The following is a 14066-nucleotide window of genomic DNA, read 5'->3' as shown; positions in this document are numbered from 1 at the left end:
GGGGGGGAAGTGTCCCATCGTTGGTATTAATGACACCAATGATGGGGCACTATCCCTCCCACTGATACCAATGATGGGGCACTATCCCTCCCACTGACACCAATGATACTTACCTTGCTGACTCCTGCTCCAGCCTGGGCTCGCTCCCTCCCTCTCCCATCTACAGCTAGCATACCTGGCTGCAACAGCACCATCTGCACGCTACAGACACTTACCTGTCAGCTGTCTTCCTTCTCCAGCCACTCCCTTGCTCGATCTTCTTTGATCTTCGCGCTGCTGCTCGGCTCCTCCTCCTCGCTGGTGATTGGCCGCCTGTGTGCCTCTCCTGAGCTACAGTTCCGGCGGCCAATCACTGGCGAGGAGGCGGAGCTGTTGAGTGATCCTGGGGATGTGGCCAGATGACAGGGGCGGCATGTCATCCCGCGCACACATCGCGGTCCAGGGAAATGTGGACGTATCTGCATGTGGGCGGGCCCGCCTGGAGACTGATAGAGGAGCCGCGTCTCGGTTCCTAAGACCATCGGAAATATGTGTTTTCCGATGGTCTTAGGAGACCCCTGTGAAAGGGTCATTCAACCCCCAAAGGGGTCGCGATCCACAGGTTGAGAACCGGTGTCTTAGACAGTGCGGAGTGCAAAGACATCACCCACTTGGTGCCATTGTGATTGGAGATCTGGCTTTATGGCCCCGGTTGTACCAGTTGCACCCCACCAATGCCCCCCCCCCGGCCTCCATGTATTACCTTTGATCTTCAGCTGGAGGATCTGCTGCAGGCGGTGCGGTCCCAGGCTCACGGCACATATATAGGTGCCCTCATAGTGCACGGTAAGTGGATTTATGGTCAGCGATAGATCCTCCTTCCCTTCCTGGGACTTCTTTTCTAGAGAGACTCCGGAGTCTTCTTCCGGGTTTATTCTTTTCCCTTTGCCGTCCTTCTGCAGATGCCATGCCATGTCCGCCCCTTCCACGTCCCCCCACACTTCACAGCTTAGCCTGGCTTCCTTGGAGACGGTGGCCCTTTGTAGAGGTGGGCCGGAGGACACCAGGAGGTCCGCTGAAAAGAAACGTCACAGAGTAAGTAAAGAACTGGCGGAAGATGGAGGAGCAGACGAAGGAAGAGGAATGCGATGGGACAGGCAGGGCCGCTTGTAGCCCCGAGTCTTCATTTGTTAGCCGCTGTGAGTCATTCATAACCTGTCAAGTCAGTTTTTTAAAAAAAATTTATTTTACAAAATTTACACGGTCATTTCCTGTTTGCTTAACCACCGTAGTACCCCGCTATAGCTGAGAGGTGGCGACAGAGCGGTTCTCTTGTTCTGCGAGGGTGCCTATAGATGTCTTCCCAGAACGCACCTTCAGCACTGCTCCTGGAACGTGCATCTGGCGTGCTCTGTGCCTATAGATGTCTTCCCAGAGCACGCCTCCAGCACGCCACCCTGGAGCGTGCATCTGGCATGCTCTGTGTCTATAGATGTCTTCTCAGAACACACCTCCTGGAGCGTGCATCTGGCGTGCTTTGTGCCTATAGATGTCTTCCCAGAACGCACCTTCAGCACATCCCCTGGAGTGTGCATCTGGTGTGCTTTGTGCCTATAGATGTTTTCCCAGAGCACGCCTCCAGCACGCCACCCTGGAGCGTGCATCTGGCATGCTCTGTGTCTATAGATGTCTTCTCAGAACACACCTCCTGGAGCGTGCATCTGGTGTGCTTTGTGCCTATAGATGTTTTCCCAGAGCACGCCTCCAGCACGCCACCCTGGAGCGTGCATCTGGCATGCTCTGTGTCTATAGATGTCTTCTCAGAACACACCTCCTGGAGCGTGCATCTGGCGTGCTTTGTGCCTATAGATGTCTTCCCAGAACGCACCTTCAGCACATCCCCTGGAGCATGCATCTGGTGTGCTTTGTGCCTATAGATGTTTTCCCAGAGCGCACCTCCAGCACGCCTCCCTGGAGCGTGCATCTGGCGTGCTCTGTGTCTATAGATGTCTTACCAGAACATGCCTCCAGCACGCTCCCTTGTAGCGTGCATCTGGCGTGCTTTGTGCCTATAGATGTCTTCCCAGAACGTGCCTCCAGCACGCCCACCTGGAGTGTGCATCTGGCGTGCTCTTGCTCTGTGTCTATAGATGTCTTCCCAGATTGCGCCTCCAGCACGCCCCCTTGTAGCATGCATCTGGCGTGCTTTGTGCCTATAGATGTCTTCTCAGAACACACCTCCTGGAATGTGCATCTGGCGTGCTTTGTGTCTATAGATGTCTTCACAGAACACGCCTCCTGGAGCGTGCATCTGGCGTGCTTTGTGCCTATAGATGTTTTCCCAGAGTGCACCTCCAGCACGCCCCCTTGGAGCGTGCATCTGGCATGCTCTGTGCCTATAAATGTCTTCCCAGAACGTGCCAACAGCACGCCCCCTTGGAGCGTTCATCTAGCGTGCTTTGTGCCTATAGATCGTCTTCCCAGAACGTGCCTCCAGCACACCCCCCCTGGAGCGTGCATTTGGCATGCTCTTGCTCTGTGCCTATAGATGTCTTCCCAGAACGTGCTTCCAGCACGCCCCCTGGAGCGTGCATCTGGCGTGCTTTGTGAGCGCTTTGTCCTGGATACAACTGATGTATGGAATTGTTGTACATAGCTTCCTGAAAATGTCACAGCACCCTGCATCAGTACTCTGCTCAAGAGCGTCCAGCCCTGACGCAAGCAGTGGGCCGGCTCTTGGGAGGAGCTATGCAAATATCAAAATGCCTTGATGGGTGGCTGTCAGTCTGCAGGATTGGGTGTTCCTAGGCAGGTTACATTTGCATGCAGACGGACCTATGTAACACCAATATGTAATGCTGACCCTCCATGATTGAAAGAACTGAAATCCCATAAGTGAAAGGGGCGGGGTCAATGACAGGGTAGGAAAGAGCTAGATGATGCTGGTCGTCCTCCAGCCAAGAAATCAGGCGAAGCTCTATCTGACTTTCTGCAGCTTCTAATGCACACTGTAAGAAGCTCACAGTGTGCAGTGAAATCAGAGTGAGCCATTTCAGTCCAGGAGAGGAGGGAAAGCCGTAGGTCAGATTTAAAGAAGTGCTCCTATTATTCCAGGAGATCTGGAAAACATGACCTGTTCTCACGTATGGACCTGTAGATAAGTCAACATACTGAAATGAAAATTGCTGAGCTAACGATCCTGATATCCTCTCACGGCAGGTTTTCTGGAGAATATCGCGCGTAGGATCACGTCACACGGCACTCACCCGTCAACAGTATGATACTTTTCTCGCTCAGCGGCTTGTCTGGATCTACAGCAGATTCCGCCTTGGCCACCAGGGCGATGTTGATCTCCGGCAGACGGATGTGGGCGATGAAGAACTGCGAGTAGAGCGGGGTGATCTCACATACAATCTCTTCCCCGTCGCATTCCACGTGAAGCAGACGCTCCGCAAATGGCAGAGGGGGCAGGTTCACTGATGGGGGGGAGGAAAGGCGGAAAAAATACAAGTCGTTATAAGAGGGAGAACACAAAACTATGAAGCAGGGGTGACGGGTACAAAAGATGCATGGCAGCCAATCAGCTTCTAACTTCAACTTGTTCAATTAAACTTTGGCAATAGAACCTGGAAGCCGATTGGTTTCTATGGAGAGCTGCAGCAGATTTTGCACTCTCCAGTTTTAGTAAATAACCCCTAATACATCAATTGTAGATAACTCTGGAGTGAATTAGCAAATGTATTCCCTTTAGTGTTCTCTACAATTGTTACATTGTAACGCTACGTCCCCTGGGGGTAAATCAGTTCCCTCTAGTGTTCTCTACATACCCTGCCTGTAAATCAGTTCCCTCTAGTGTTCTCTACATACCCTGCCTGTAAATCAGTTCCCTCTAGTGTTCTCTACATACCCTGCCTGTAAATCAGTTCCCTCTAGTGTTCTCTACATACCCTGCCTGTAAATCAGTTCCCTCTAGTGTTCTCTACATACCCTGCCTGTAAATCAGTTCCCTCTAGTGTTCTCTACATACCCTGCCTGTAAATCAGTTCCCTCTAGTGTTCTCTACATACCCTGCCTGTAAATCAGTTCCCTCTAGTGTTCTCTACATACCCTGCCTGTAAATCAGTTCCCTCTAGTGTTCTCTACATACCCTGCCTGTAAATCAGTTCCCTCTAGTGTTCTCTACATACCCTGCCTGTAAATCAGTTCCCTCTAGTGTTCCTGCTACAAACCACGGGGGTAAGTGAAATGGGGCATCCTAAGTCATGTATGAATTTGTGAATCTGAAACCAGAATGTATTCAAAATGGTTCAAGCCTAAGTGCTGCTTCACATATGTGCGGTTTGAACCGCTTCCAATCCGTATATGTGAAAAAACATTGCTTCCTATGGTTCCTGTTCACATATATGTGGATTGGGTGCAGTTTGAACAGCATCCAATCCGTATGACATGTGAGATAACATTGCTTCCTATGGTTCCTGTTCACATATATGTGGATTGGGTGCAGTTTGAACAGCATCCAATCAGTATGACATGTGAGATAACATTGCTTCCTATGGTGCCTGTTCACATTTGTCCAGTGCACTGGTGGTGCGGATTCAGTGCGGTTTGAAAAAGAGTCCTGTTCGATTTCTGAGCAGTGCCTTCTTGTTCAGGTGTGGATTACAGGCTATTGACTTCTATGGGAACCGTTTCTAAACCGCCTACGTGTGAACAGGATAATCCTGAGAGCTAATCCTGTCCTGAACCTGATGTAAACCTGACATGAACCGCTGAACAGATACTGTGCCAATTAACTGTGAAACCTGAGCTTTAATCTGCACTGCACATATGTGAATCAGGTTCAGGACTGGATCAGGTCAAGATGTTATCCTGTTCACACGTGCAGTTTAGAAATGGTTCCCATAGAAGTCTATAGCCTGTAATCGGCACCTGAACTGCACTACTTAGAAATGGGACAGGACTCTTTTTCAATCCGCACTGAATCCGCGCTGCCAGTGAACTGGACATATGTGAACAGGCACCATAGGAAGCAATGTTATATCAAATGTCATGCGGATTGGATGTGGTTTAAACCGCATCCAGTCCACATACAGTGGGGCAAAAAAGTATTTAGTCAGCCACCAATTGTGCAAGTTCTCCCACTTACAAAGATGAGAGAGGCCTGTAATTGGCATCATAGGGAGACCTCAACTATGAGAGACAAAATGAGAAAACAAATCCAGACAATCACATTGGCTGATCTGGAAAGAATCCTCAAAGTTAACAACAGTTGGGTTTCAACAAATTTCTAACAAAAAAAACCTCCTTTGAGTTCACATTAAAGAGTTGTCAGGCCCTCTGAATAGAATGTAACTGGAGAAGGAGCTGTGATGTTCACACATCTCTGCTGTGAACTTTGAAGATGAATTTCTCCACAAAGCTTATGGCTACAGAGACGGTTTCTAGGGCCGTATTGGATCAGAACAAAAATATAGGTCATACAGTCATGGCCGAAATTGTTGGCACCCTTGATATTTCTCCAGGAAATCATGTATTTCTCACGAAACGTATTGCATTAACACATGTTTTGCTATACACATGTTTATTCCCTTTGTGTGTATTGGGACAAAACAAAAAAAGGGAGGAAAGAAAGCAAATTCGACATAATGTCACACAAACCTCCAAAAATGGGCTGGACAAAAGTATTGGCACCCTTTCACAACTGCGGATAAATAAGAATGTTACAAGCATGTGATGCTCCTGTAAACTCACCTGGGGCAAGTAACAGGTGTGGGCAATATAGAAATCACACCTGAAAGCAGATAAAAAGGAGAGACGTTCACTTAACCTTTGCATTGTGTGTCTGTCTGTGCCACACTAAGCATGGACAACAGAAAGAGGAGACGAGAACTGTCTGAGGACCTGAGAACCAAAATTGTGGCAAAATATCAACAATCTCAAGGTTACAAGTCCATCTCCAGAGAACTAGATTTGCCTTTGTCCACAGTGCGCAACATTATCAAGAAGTTTGCAACCCATGGCACTGTAGCTAATCTCCCTGGTCGTGGACGGATGAGGAAAATTGATGAAAGATTGCAACGCAGAATAGTCCGGATGGTGGATAAGCAGCCCCAAACATGTTCCAAAGACATTCAAGCTGTCCTGCAGGCTCAGGGAGCATCAGTGTCAGCGCGAACTATCCGTCGACATTTAAATGAAATGAAACGCTATGGCAGGAGACCCAGGAGGACCCCACTGCTGACACAGAGACATAAAAAAGCAAGACTACAGTTTGCCAAAATGTACTTGAGTAAGCCAAAAGCCTTCTGGGAAAACGTCTTGTGGACAGATGAGACCAAGATAGAGCTTTTCGGTAAAGCACATCATTCTACTGTTTACCGAAAACGGAATGAGGCCTACAAAGAACAAAACACAGTACCTACGGTAAAATATGGTGGAGGTTCAATGATGTTTTGGGGTTGTTTTGCTGCCTCTGGCACTGGGTGCCTTGACTGTGTGCAAGGCATCATGAAATCTGAGGATTACCAAAGGATTTTGGGTCGCACTGTAGGGCCCAGTGTCAGAAAGCTGGGTTTGCGTCCAAGATCCTGGGTCTTCCAGCAGGACAATGACCCCAAACATACGTCAAAAAGCACTCAGAAATGGATGGCAAAGAAGCGCTGGAGAGTTCTGAAGTGGCCAGCAATGAGCCCAGATCTAAATCCCATTGAACACCTGTGGAGAGATCTTAAAATTGCTGTTGGGAAAAGGTGTCCTTCCAATAAGAGAGACCTGGAGCTGTTTGCAAAGGAAGAGTGGTCCAAAATTCCGGGTGAGAGGTGTCAGAAGCTTATTGATGGTTATAGGAAGCGACTGATTTCAGTTATGTTTTCCAAAGGGTGTGCAACCAAATATTAAGTTAAGGGTGCCAATACTTTTGTCCAGCCCATTTTTGGGGTTTTGTGTGACATTATGTCATATTTGCTTTTCTGCCTCTGTTTTATATTTGTTCCAATACATACAAAGGGAATAAACATGTGTATAGCAAAACATGTGTTAATGCAATACCTTTTTTGTGTGAAATACTTGATTTTCAGGAAAAATATCAAGGGTGCCAACAATTTCGGCCATGACTGTATACAGTCAGGTCCATAAATATTGGGACATCGACACAATTCTAACATTTTTGGCTCTATACACCACCACAATGGATTTGAAATAAAACAAACAAGATGGGCTTTAACTGCAGACTGTCAGCTTTAATTTGAGGATATTTTCATCCAAATCAGGTGAACGGTGTAGGAATTACAACAGTTTGCATATGTGCTTCCCACTTGTTAAGAGACCAAAAGTAATGGGACAGAATAATAATCATAAATCAAACTTTCACTTTTTAATACTTGGTTGCAAATCCTTTGCAGTCAATTACAGCCTGAAGTGTGGAACGCATAGACATCACCAGACGCTGGGTTTCATCCCTGGTGATGCTCTGCCAGGCCTCTACTGCAACTGTCTTCAGTTCCTGCTTGTTCTTGGGGCATTTTCCCTTCAGTTTTGTCTTCCGCAAGTGAAATGCTCAATCGGATTCAGGTCAGGTGATTGACTTGGCCATTGCAGAACATTCCACTTCTTTCCCTTAAAAAACTCTTTGGTTGCTTTTGCAGTCTGCTTTGGGTCATTGTCCATCTGCACTGTGAAGCGTCCAATGAGTTCTGAAGCATTTGGCTGAATATGAGCAGATAATATTCCCGAAACACTTCAGAATTCATCCGGCTGCTTTTGTCAGCAGTCACATCATCAATAAATACAAGAGAAGCAGTTCCATTGGCAGCCATACATGCCCACGCCATGACACTACCACCACCATGCTTCACTGATGAGGTGGTATGCTTAGGATCATGAGCAGTTCCTTTCCTTCTCCATACTCTTCTCTTCCCATCACTCTGGTACAAGTTGATGTCGGTCTCATCTGTCCATAGGATGTTGTTCCAGAACTGTGAAGGCTTTTTTAGATGTTGTTTGGCAAACTCTAATCTGGCCTTCCTGTTTTTGAGGCTCACCAATGGTTTCCATCTTGTGGTGAACCCTCTGTATTCACTCTGGTGAAGTCTCCTCTTGATTGTTGACTTTGACACACATACACCTACCTCCTGGAGAGTGTTCTTGATCTGGCCAACTGTTGTGAAGGGTGTTTTCTTCACCAGGGAAAGAATTCTTCAGTCATCCAACACAGTTGTTTTCTGTGGTCTTCCGGGTCTTTTGGTGTTGTTGATCTTACCGGTGCGTTCCTTCATTTTAAGAATGTTCCAAACAGTTGTTTTGGCCACGCCTAATGTTTTTGTTATCTCTCTGATGGGTTTGTTTTGTTTTTTCAGCCTAATGATGGCTTGCTTCACTGATAGTGACAGCTCTTTGGATCTCATCTTGAGAGTTGACAGCAACAGATTCCAAATGCAAATAGTGCACTTGAAATGAACTCTGGACCTTTTATCTGCTCATTGTAATTGGGATAATGAGGGAATAGCACACACCTGGCCATGGAACAGCTGAGAAGCCAATTGTCCCATTACTTTTGGTCCCTTAACAAGTGGGAGGCACATATGCAAACTGTTGTAATTCCTACACCGTTCACCTGATTTGGATGTAAATACCCTCAAATTAAAGCTGACAGTCTGCAGTTAAAGCACATCTTGTTCGTTTCATTTCAAATCCATTGTGGTGGTGTATAGAGCCAAAAATGTTAGAATTGTGTCCATGTCCCAATATTTATGGACCTGACTGTATGTGACATCTGCGTCCAGTCTGATTTTTTTTCCTCCATCTTGTGATGGGGGGAAAAAGAGACCAACATGCATCTGCCTATATCCTCCACCTTCTGGTCAGAATATTAAAAGTAGACATAGGCTCAAAGTTACTATGATCAGTCCAATAAAACTGAATGAGCCCAAAAGTGGGTGGACATAGGCGGACACACATTTGCTTAAATTTGGCCACCCTTAGGGATATATTGCAGTCCATTTTTGAACCCTGTAATCTTGGGTCAAAAATAGACTGCTGGAATGTTCTTGTGAAAGAACACAAGCCATTGCTGACTGCTCTAGCTGCTTGTACTGAGAAGTAATTCATTATTAAAGAGCCTCAAAGACCACAACAGTTGGGTTTCAGTTTCTAACAAAGAGTTCACATTAGAGAGCTGACAAGCTGCCAAGCATCTGCTCTTCATAGCTATAGGCGAAGGAGCTGTGATGTTTACACATCTCTGCTGTGAACTTTCAAGATGAATTTCTCCACAGTGCCTATGGCTACAGAGATGAATGAAGGCTAACACTAAACCCTCTTAATAAATATTAGCTCATAAAAATGTCAGCTTTCAGCACCAACAAGGTCAGCTGTCAGCATGTGAACATGGCGTAGCCCATACATGGTGGATACTGACCTGTGGCTTCCAGAATAGGCACCTCTGTGTCTTCTGGCGTCTGATAATCAGGCATAGTCTCTGACTGCTGTTCTTCTGTCACTGTCAGGTTGCGCAGGACGAACGTCACCTTCTGTCGCGTGAATGAAAGCCCGGATGCTCCTGGCTCCAGCAAGACGTATTCACAGGGGAGGAGAACATCTACAGGATGCTGGATCTGGGGTAACGCTGCACACCGGATTTGGGGACCTGAAACAAAATGGGTCTAAGTACTCCAGTGTCTGTGCTTAGTCATTGACATCTATGTCTTCCTAACTCATTCTTCATCCCTGTAACTGCCATTTTGTTATTAGATTCAGAATTTTAGCAATGGCAGAGGTTGGTAGCTTCGTCCTTGACCATGGTTGCACCAAATTGCCCCCACCTGCTGCTTCTGCCCCCCCTTACCATTGTCAAAGGAATTTTAGGGGAGGTCAAGTGGATGATTGGGCAGTAGAAAGGGGACGGAGGGGTGGAAACTTTACGTCTTGCTCCTGGCTCCAGCAAGACGTATTCACAGGGGAGGAGAACATCTACAGGATGCTGGATCTGGGGTAATGCTGCACACCGGATTTGGGGACCTGAAACAAAATGGGTCTAAGTACTCCAGTGTCTGTCCTTAGTCACTGACATCTATGTCTTCCTAACTCATTCTTCATCCCTGTAACTGCCATTTTGTTATTTGCTTCAGAATTTTAGCAATGGCAGAGTTTGGTAGCTTCGTCCTTGACCATGGTTGGACCAAACTGCCCCCACCTGCTGCTTCTGCCCCCCCCCCTTTACAATTGTCGAAGGAATTTTAGGGGAGGTCAAGTGGATGATTGGGGCAGTAGAAAGGGGACGGGAGGGGCGGATGCAAACTTTATGGTACCTTACACACTTGGATTAGCACACCCAAAAATTCTCCTAGCCCCCCATCAGCAGCCCAACGTTAACAAGTGATATTGGAGCCTGTGGGCAGTCCTTGTTGTGCAGACAGAGCCCAGGACACCCAGCACTTTGCTGCCAGCAATCCATTTCCTTCCTGCTCCTGGTGGCTGCCATCCACACAAGGGATAGAACTCTACCTCCCTCCAGCCCCGGCCCAGTCCCTCTCCAGTTGCAGAGAACACTCTCTAAAGAGGTCTGTTGTTATGTGTTGTAATGCAGAGGCTTAAGGCCTCTTTCCCCCGGGCGTTCCGTGTGTCCGTTTTTCATCTGTCTGTTTATGGATGAAAAACGGACCCCCTTGTATTTCTATGGACTTGCGGATGTAAACGGATGAACATCTTTTTACATCTGTTAATGTCCGCATCCGTTAACATCTGTTTTTTTTTAACAGAAGAAAACCCTATTTTTCTTCCGCAAAAAAAAGGCGAAAAACGGATGTCAACAGATGTCAACGGATGTAAATGGACCAAAAACGGATGTAGACGGATGAAAATGGGTCTAAAAGGATGAAAAACGGATGTAAACCAATGTAAACATTTGAAAAACGGATGATAAAAGGATATAAATGGATGAAAAGCAGATTTAAACCAATGTAAATGGATAAAAACGGATGCAAACAGATGAAAAACGGTTGTAAACGGATGAAAAATGGATGTAAACAGATGAAAAACGGATTTAAACCAACGTAAACTGATGAAAAACTGATGAAAAATGGATGTAAACGGATGAAAAACGAATTTAAACCAATGTAAACAGATGATAAATGGATGAAAAAACAGATGAGTAAACGGATGAAAAAAGGATGTAAATGGATGAAAAACAGATTTATATCAATGTAAACAGATGATAAACGGATGGAAAAACGGATGCAAACAGATGACAAACGGATGTAAACGGATGAAAAATGGATGTAAACTGATGTAAAACGGATTTAAACCAATATAAACAGATGAAAAACCGGATGAGCAAATGGATAAAAAAAAGGATGTAAATGGATGAAAAACAGATTTAAACCAATGTAAACAGATGATAAACGGATGAAAAAAACCGATGTAAACACATGAAAAACAGATTTAAACCAATGTAAACTGATGAAAAACAGATAAGAAATGGATGTAAACGGATGAAAAATGGATTTAAACCAATGTAAACAGATGATAAATGAATGAAAAATGGATGAAGAAAAAGAATGATAAAACGGATGAGTAAACAGATGAAAAAAAGGTTGTAAACTGATGAAAAACAGATTTAAAGCAATGTAAAGAGATGAAAAATGGATAAAAATGGATGTAAACGAATGAAAACAGATTTAAACCAATGTAAACTGATGAAAAACAGAGAGAAAATGGATGTAAATGGATGAAAAAACGGATTTAAAACCAATGTAAATTGATGAAAAATGGATGAAAAAACGGATGTAAATGGATGAAAAATGGATTTAAACCAATGTAAACGGATAAAAACGGATGGAAAAAAATGGCTGTAAAGGGATGAAAAAGATGAAAAAATAGATGTAAACTCATCCGTTTTTTTTTCTTGGAAAAAAATGTGACTGAACTGAAGAAAAAAAAAAAGGAACGTCCGTGTAAAAGGACACTAAAGGGTTAGTTCCCCCAGTCATTTACACACACGCATTTAGTTTCCATCCTGCCTTGTTGCTAGGACGTTGCTAAGGCACTCCTATCTATTACTGCTCACCTCCACCTCCACCATCGTCCCTTGTTTGCTGGCACTACTTGCAGTAAAGGTTGTTGCGTGTTATAGGGTTGGTTAACCTTTACCACATAACTGCCTGTAGATAACTACAGACTCCTGTGATGGTGGAAGCAAACAGTGATGGCCGGCAGGGCCTTAGCAACACAGGATGATGGGACCTCTGGGAGTTTTTTGGTGAGGCTTCAGGGGGTACATAGATGGCCTACACCTATAGCAAGGCCAATATGTAACTTTGGTCAAAGCTGTGCAGTTTACCTACATAGGGGAAGGTGTGTGCGTGCCGGGGAGCGGAGGGGATTGGGCTTGCTGCATGGAAATGGCTAGGGTAGGGGGCCTGTAATACTGTGGTGGCGGGGGGTCTGTGTCAGTGTTGCAGTGCTATCTGATTAGGGATTGGCTGCACTGTTGTACCCAGTGAGCAGTACTGTAGGGGGATCCATGTGACTGACCCCTGAACACTGCTGTACATGATGTCTGCACTGTATATATTATATACTTTTGACCCCAGCGTTGTCTTGGTTGCCTGCCTATGCTGTGCTCAGCTTCACAACTATTTTTCTTAGATTTTTTTTTATGATAGGCTCAGATCAAATATTAGTTTTTGGTGTGTAGAAAATTATTTTTTTCTGTAAGTGGCGATTTGTCCCAGTTTGTATCTCTGAGTATTCAGCTCGGTGCTTTTCTATTTTCAGAGTCGTCTGGACCTCTTGTGTCTATAATATGGTGAAGCGTAGAGGGGAGGATGCAGCACTGCGAGCCGTGTGCTGGGAAGGGACACCTATGTGTCTGGTGGGTGACGCTCCGCGCACGCCCGATTTTTCATGGCACCTTCTGGAGTTTGCAGTGAAGGGGGAAGCGGTCTGGTGAAGCTGGAAGAGTGTGCGGTGTCGGCGTGGAGCGGAGTTCCTCCGGAGTCCTGACTGCTGGGCCGGCCCGTGTACTACAGAGACTGAGTCTTTATTCTCCGACTTCTCTGCTGCGGCTGGTAAGTCACAAAACCCTTCACTTCCCGACCCCACTGACACCAATGGTTGTTGTTACCAGTGACACCGGAATGTCACACCAGATACCTCTAAAACAGGAGTCTCCAAAATCTTCAGTCGGACGGCCACATTGTGTTTTTTTTACAAGTTTTCATGTGGCCAAAAATTAAAAATAAAACGCAATTAGAGCCCCTCTTACATCAGGGTCCCCATTAGATTCCCTTTTACATCAAGATTCCTATCAGAGACCCCATTATATCAGAATCCCCCCTTACATCAGGTCCTCCCTACATCAGAGACCCCATTATATCAGAATCCCCCCTTACATCAGAGACCCCATTATATCAGAATCCCCCCTTACATCAGGTCCTCCCTATATCAGAGACCCCATTATGTCAGAATCTCCCCTTACATCAGGTCCTCCCTACATAAGAGACCCCATTATATCAGAATCCCCCCTTACATCAGAGACCCCATTATATCAGAATCCCCCCTTACATCAGAGACCCCATTATATCAGAATCCCCCCTTACATCAGAGACCCCATTATATCAGAATCCCCCCTTACATCAGAGACCCCATTATATCAGAATCCCCCCTTACATCAGAGACCCCATTATATCAGAATCCCCCCTTACATCAGGTCTTCCCTACATCAGAGACCCCATTATATCAGAATCCCCCCTTACATCAGGTCCTCCCTACATCAGAGACCCCATTATATCAGAATCCCCCCTTACATCAGAGACCCCATTATATCAGAATCCCCCCTTACATCAGGTCTTCCCTACATCAGAGACCCCATTATATCAGAATCCCCCCTTACATCAGGTCCTCCCTACATAAGAGACCCCATTATATCAGAATCCCCCCTTACATCAGGTCCTCCCTACATAAGAGACCCCATTATATCAGAATCCCCCCTTACATCAGGTCCTCCCTACATCAGAGACCCCATTATATCAGAATCCCCCCTTACATCAGGTCCTCCCTACATCAGAGACCCCATTATATCAGAATCCCCC

At 45.9% G+C, this 14066-nt stretch overlaps 1 protein-coding gene across 1 annotated transcript in view; it reads right to left on the bottom strand.

The window, feature by feature from the left end:
• Positions 1-742: 742 nt before the first annotated feature.
• The window catches only part of LOC149433882 (tapasin-related protein-like), a gene marked incomplete at its 3' end in the record, with an annotated part of 34666 nt that continues 21342 nt past the window's right edge, over positions 743-14066 (bottom strand). Inside the window, exons 3-5 of the mRNA XM_089664333.1 lie at positions 9395-9622; positions 3246-3455; positions 743-1054 (exon numbers count right to left, since the gene is read on the bottom strand). Of these exons, the coding sequence (XP_089520459.1) occupies positions 743-1054; positions 3246-3455; positions 9395-9622 (750 nt within the window). The remainder of the gene's footprint in view (positions 1055-3245; positions 3456-9394; positions 9623-14066) is intronic.

The sequence above is a fragment of the Staurois parvus genome, unplaced genomic scaffold (assembly GCF_062004578.1).
Source record: "Staurois parvus isolate SC_StPar_1 unplaced genomic scaffold, SC_StPar_1.0 ptg001885l, whole genome shotgun sequence".
Lineage (NCBI taxonomy): Eukaryota > Metazoa > Chordata > Amphibia > Anura > Ranidae > Staurois > Staurois parvus.
Note: the sequence above shows the minus strand (reverse complement) of the source record. Positions and strands in the feature narration are given on the sequence as shown.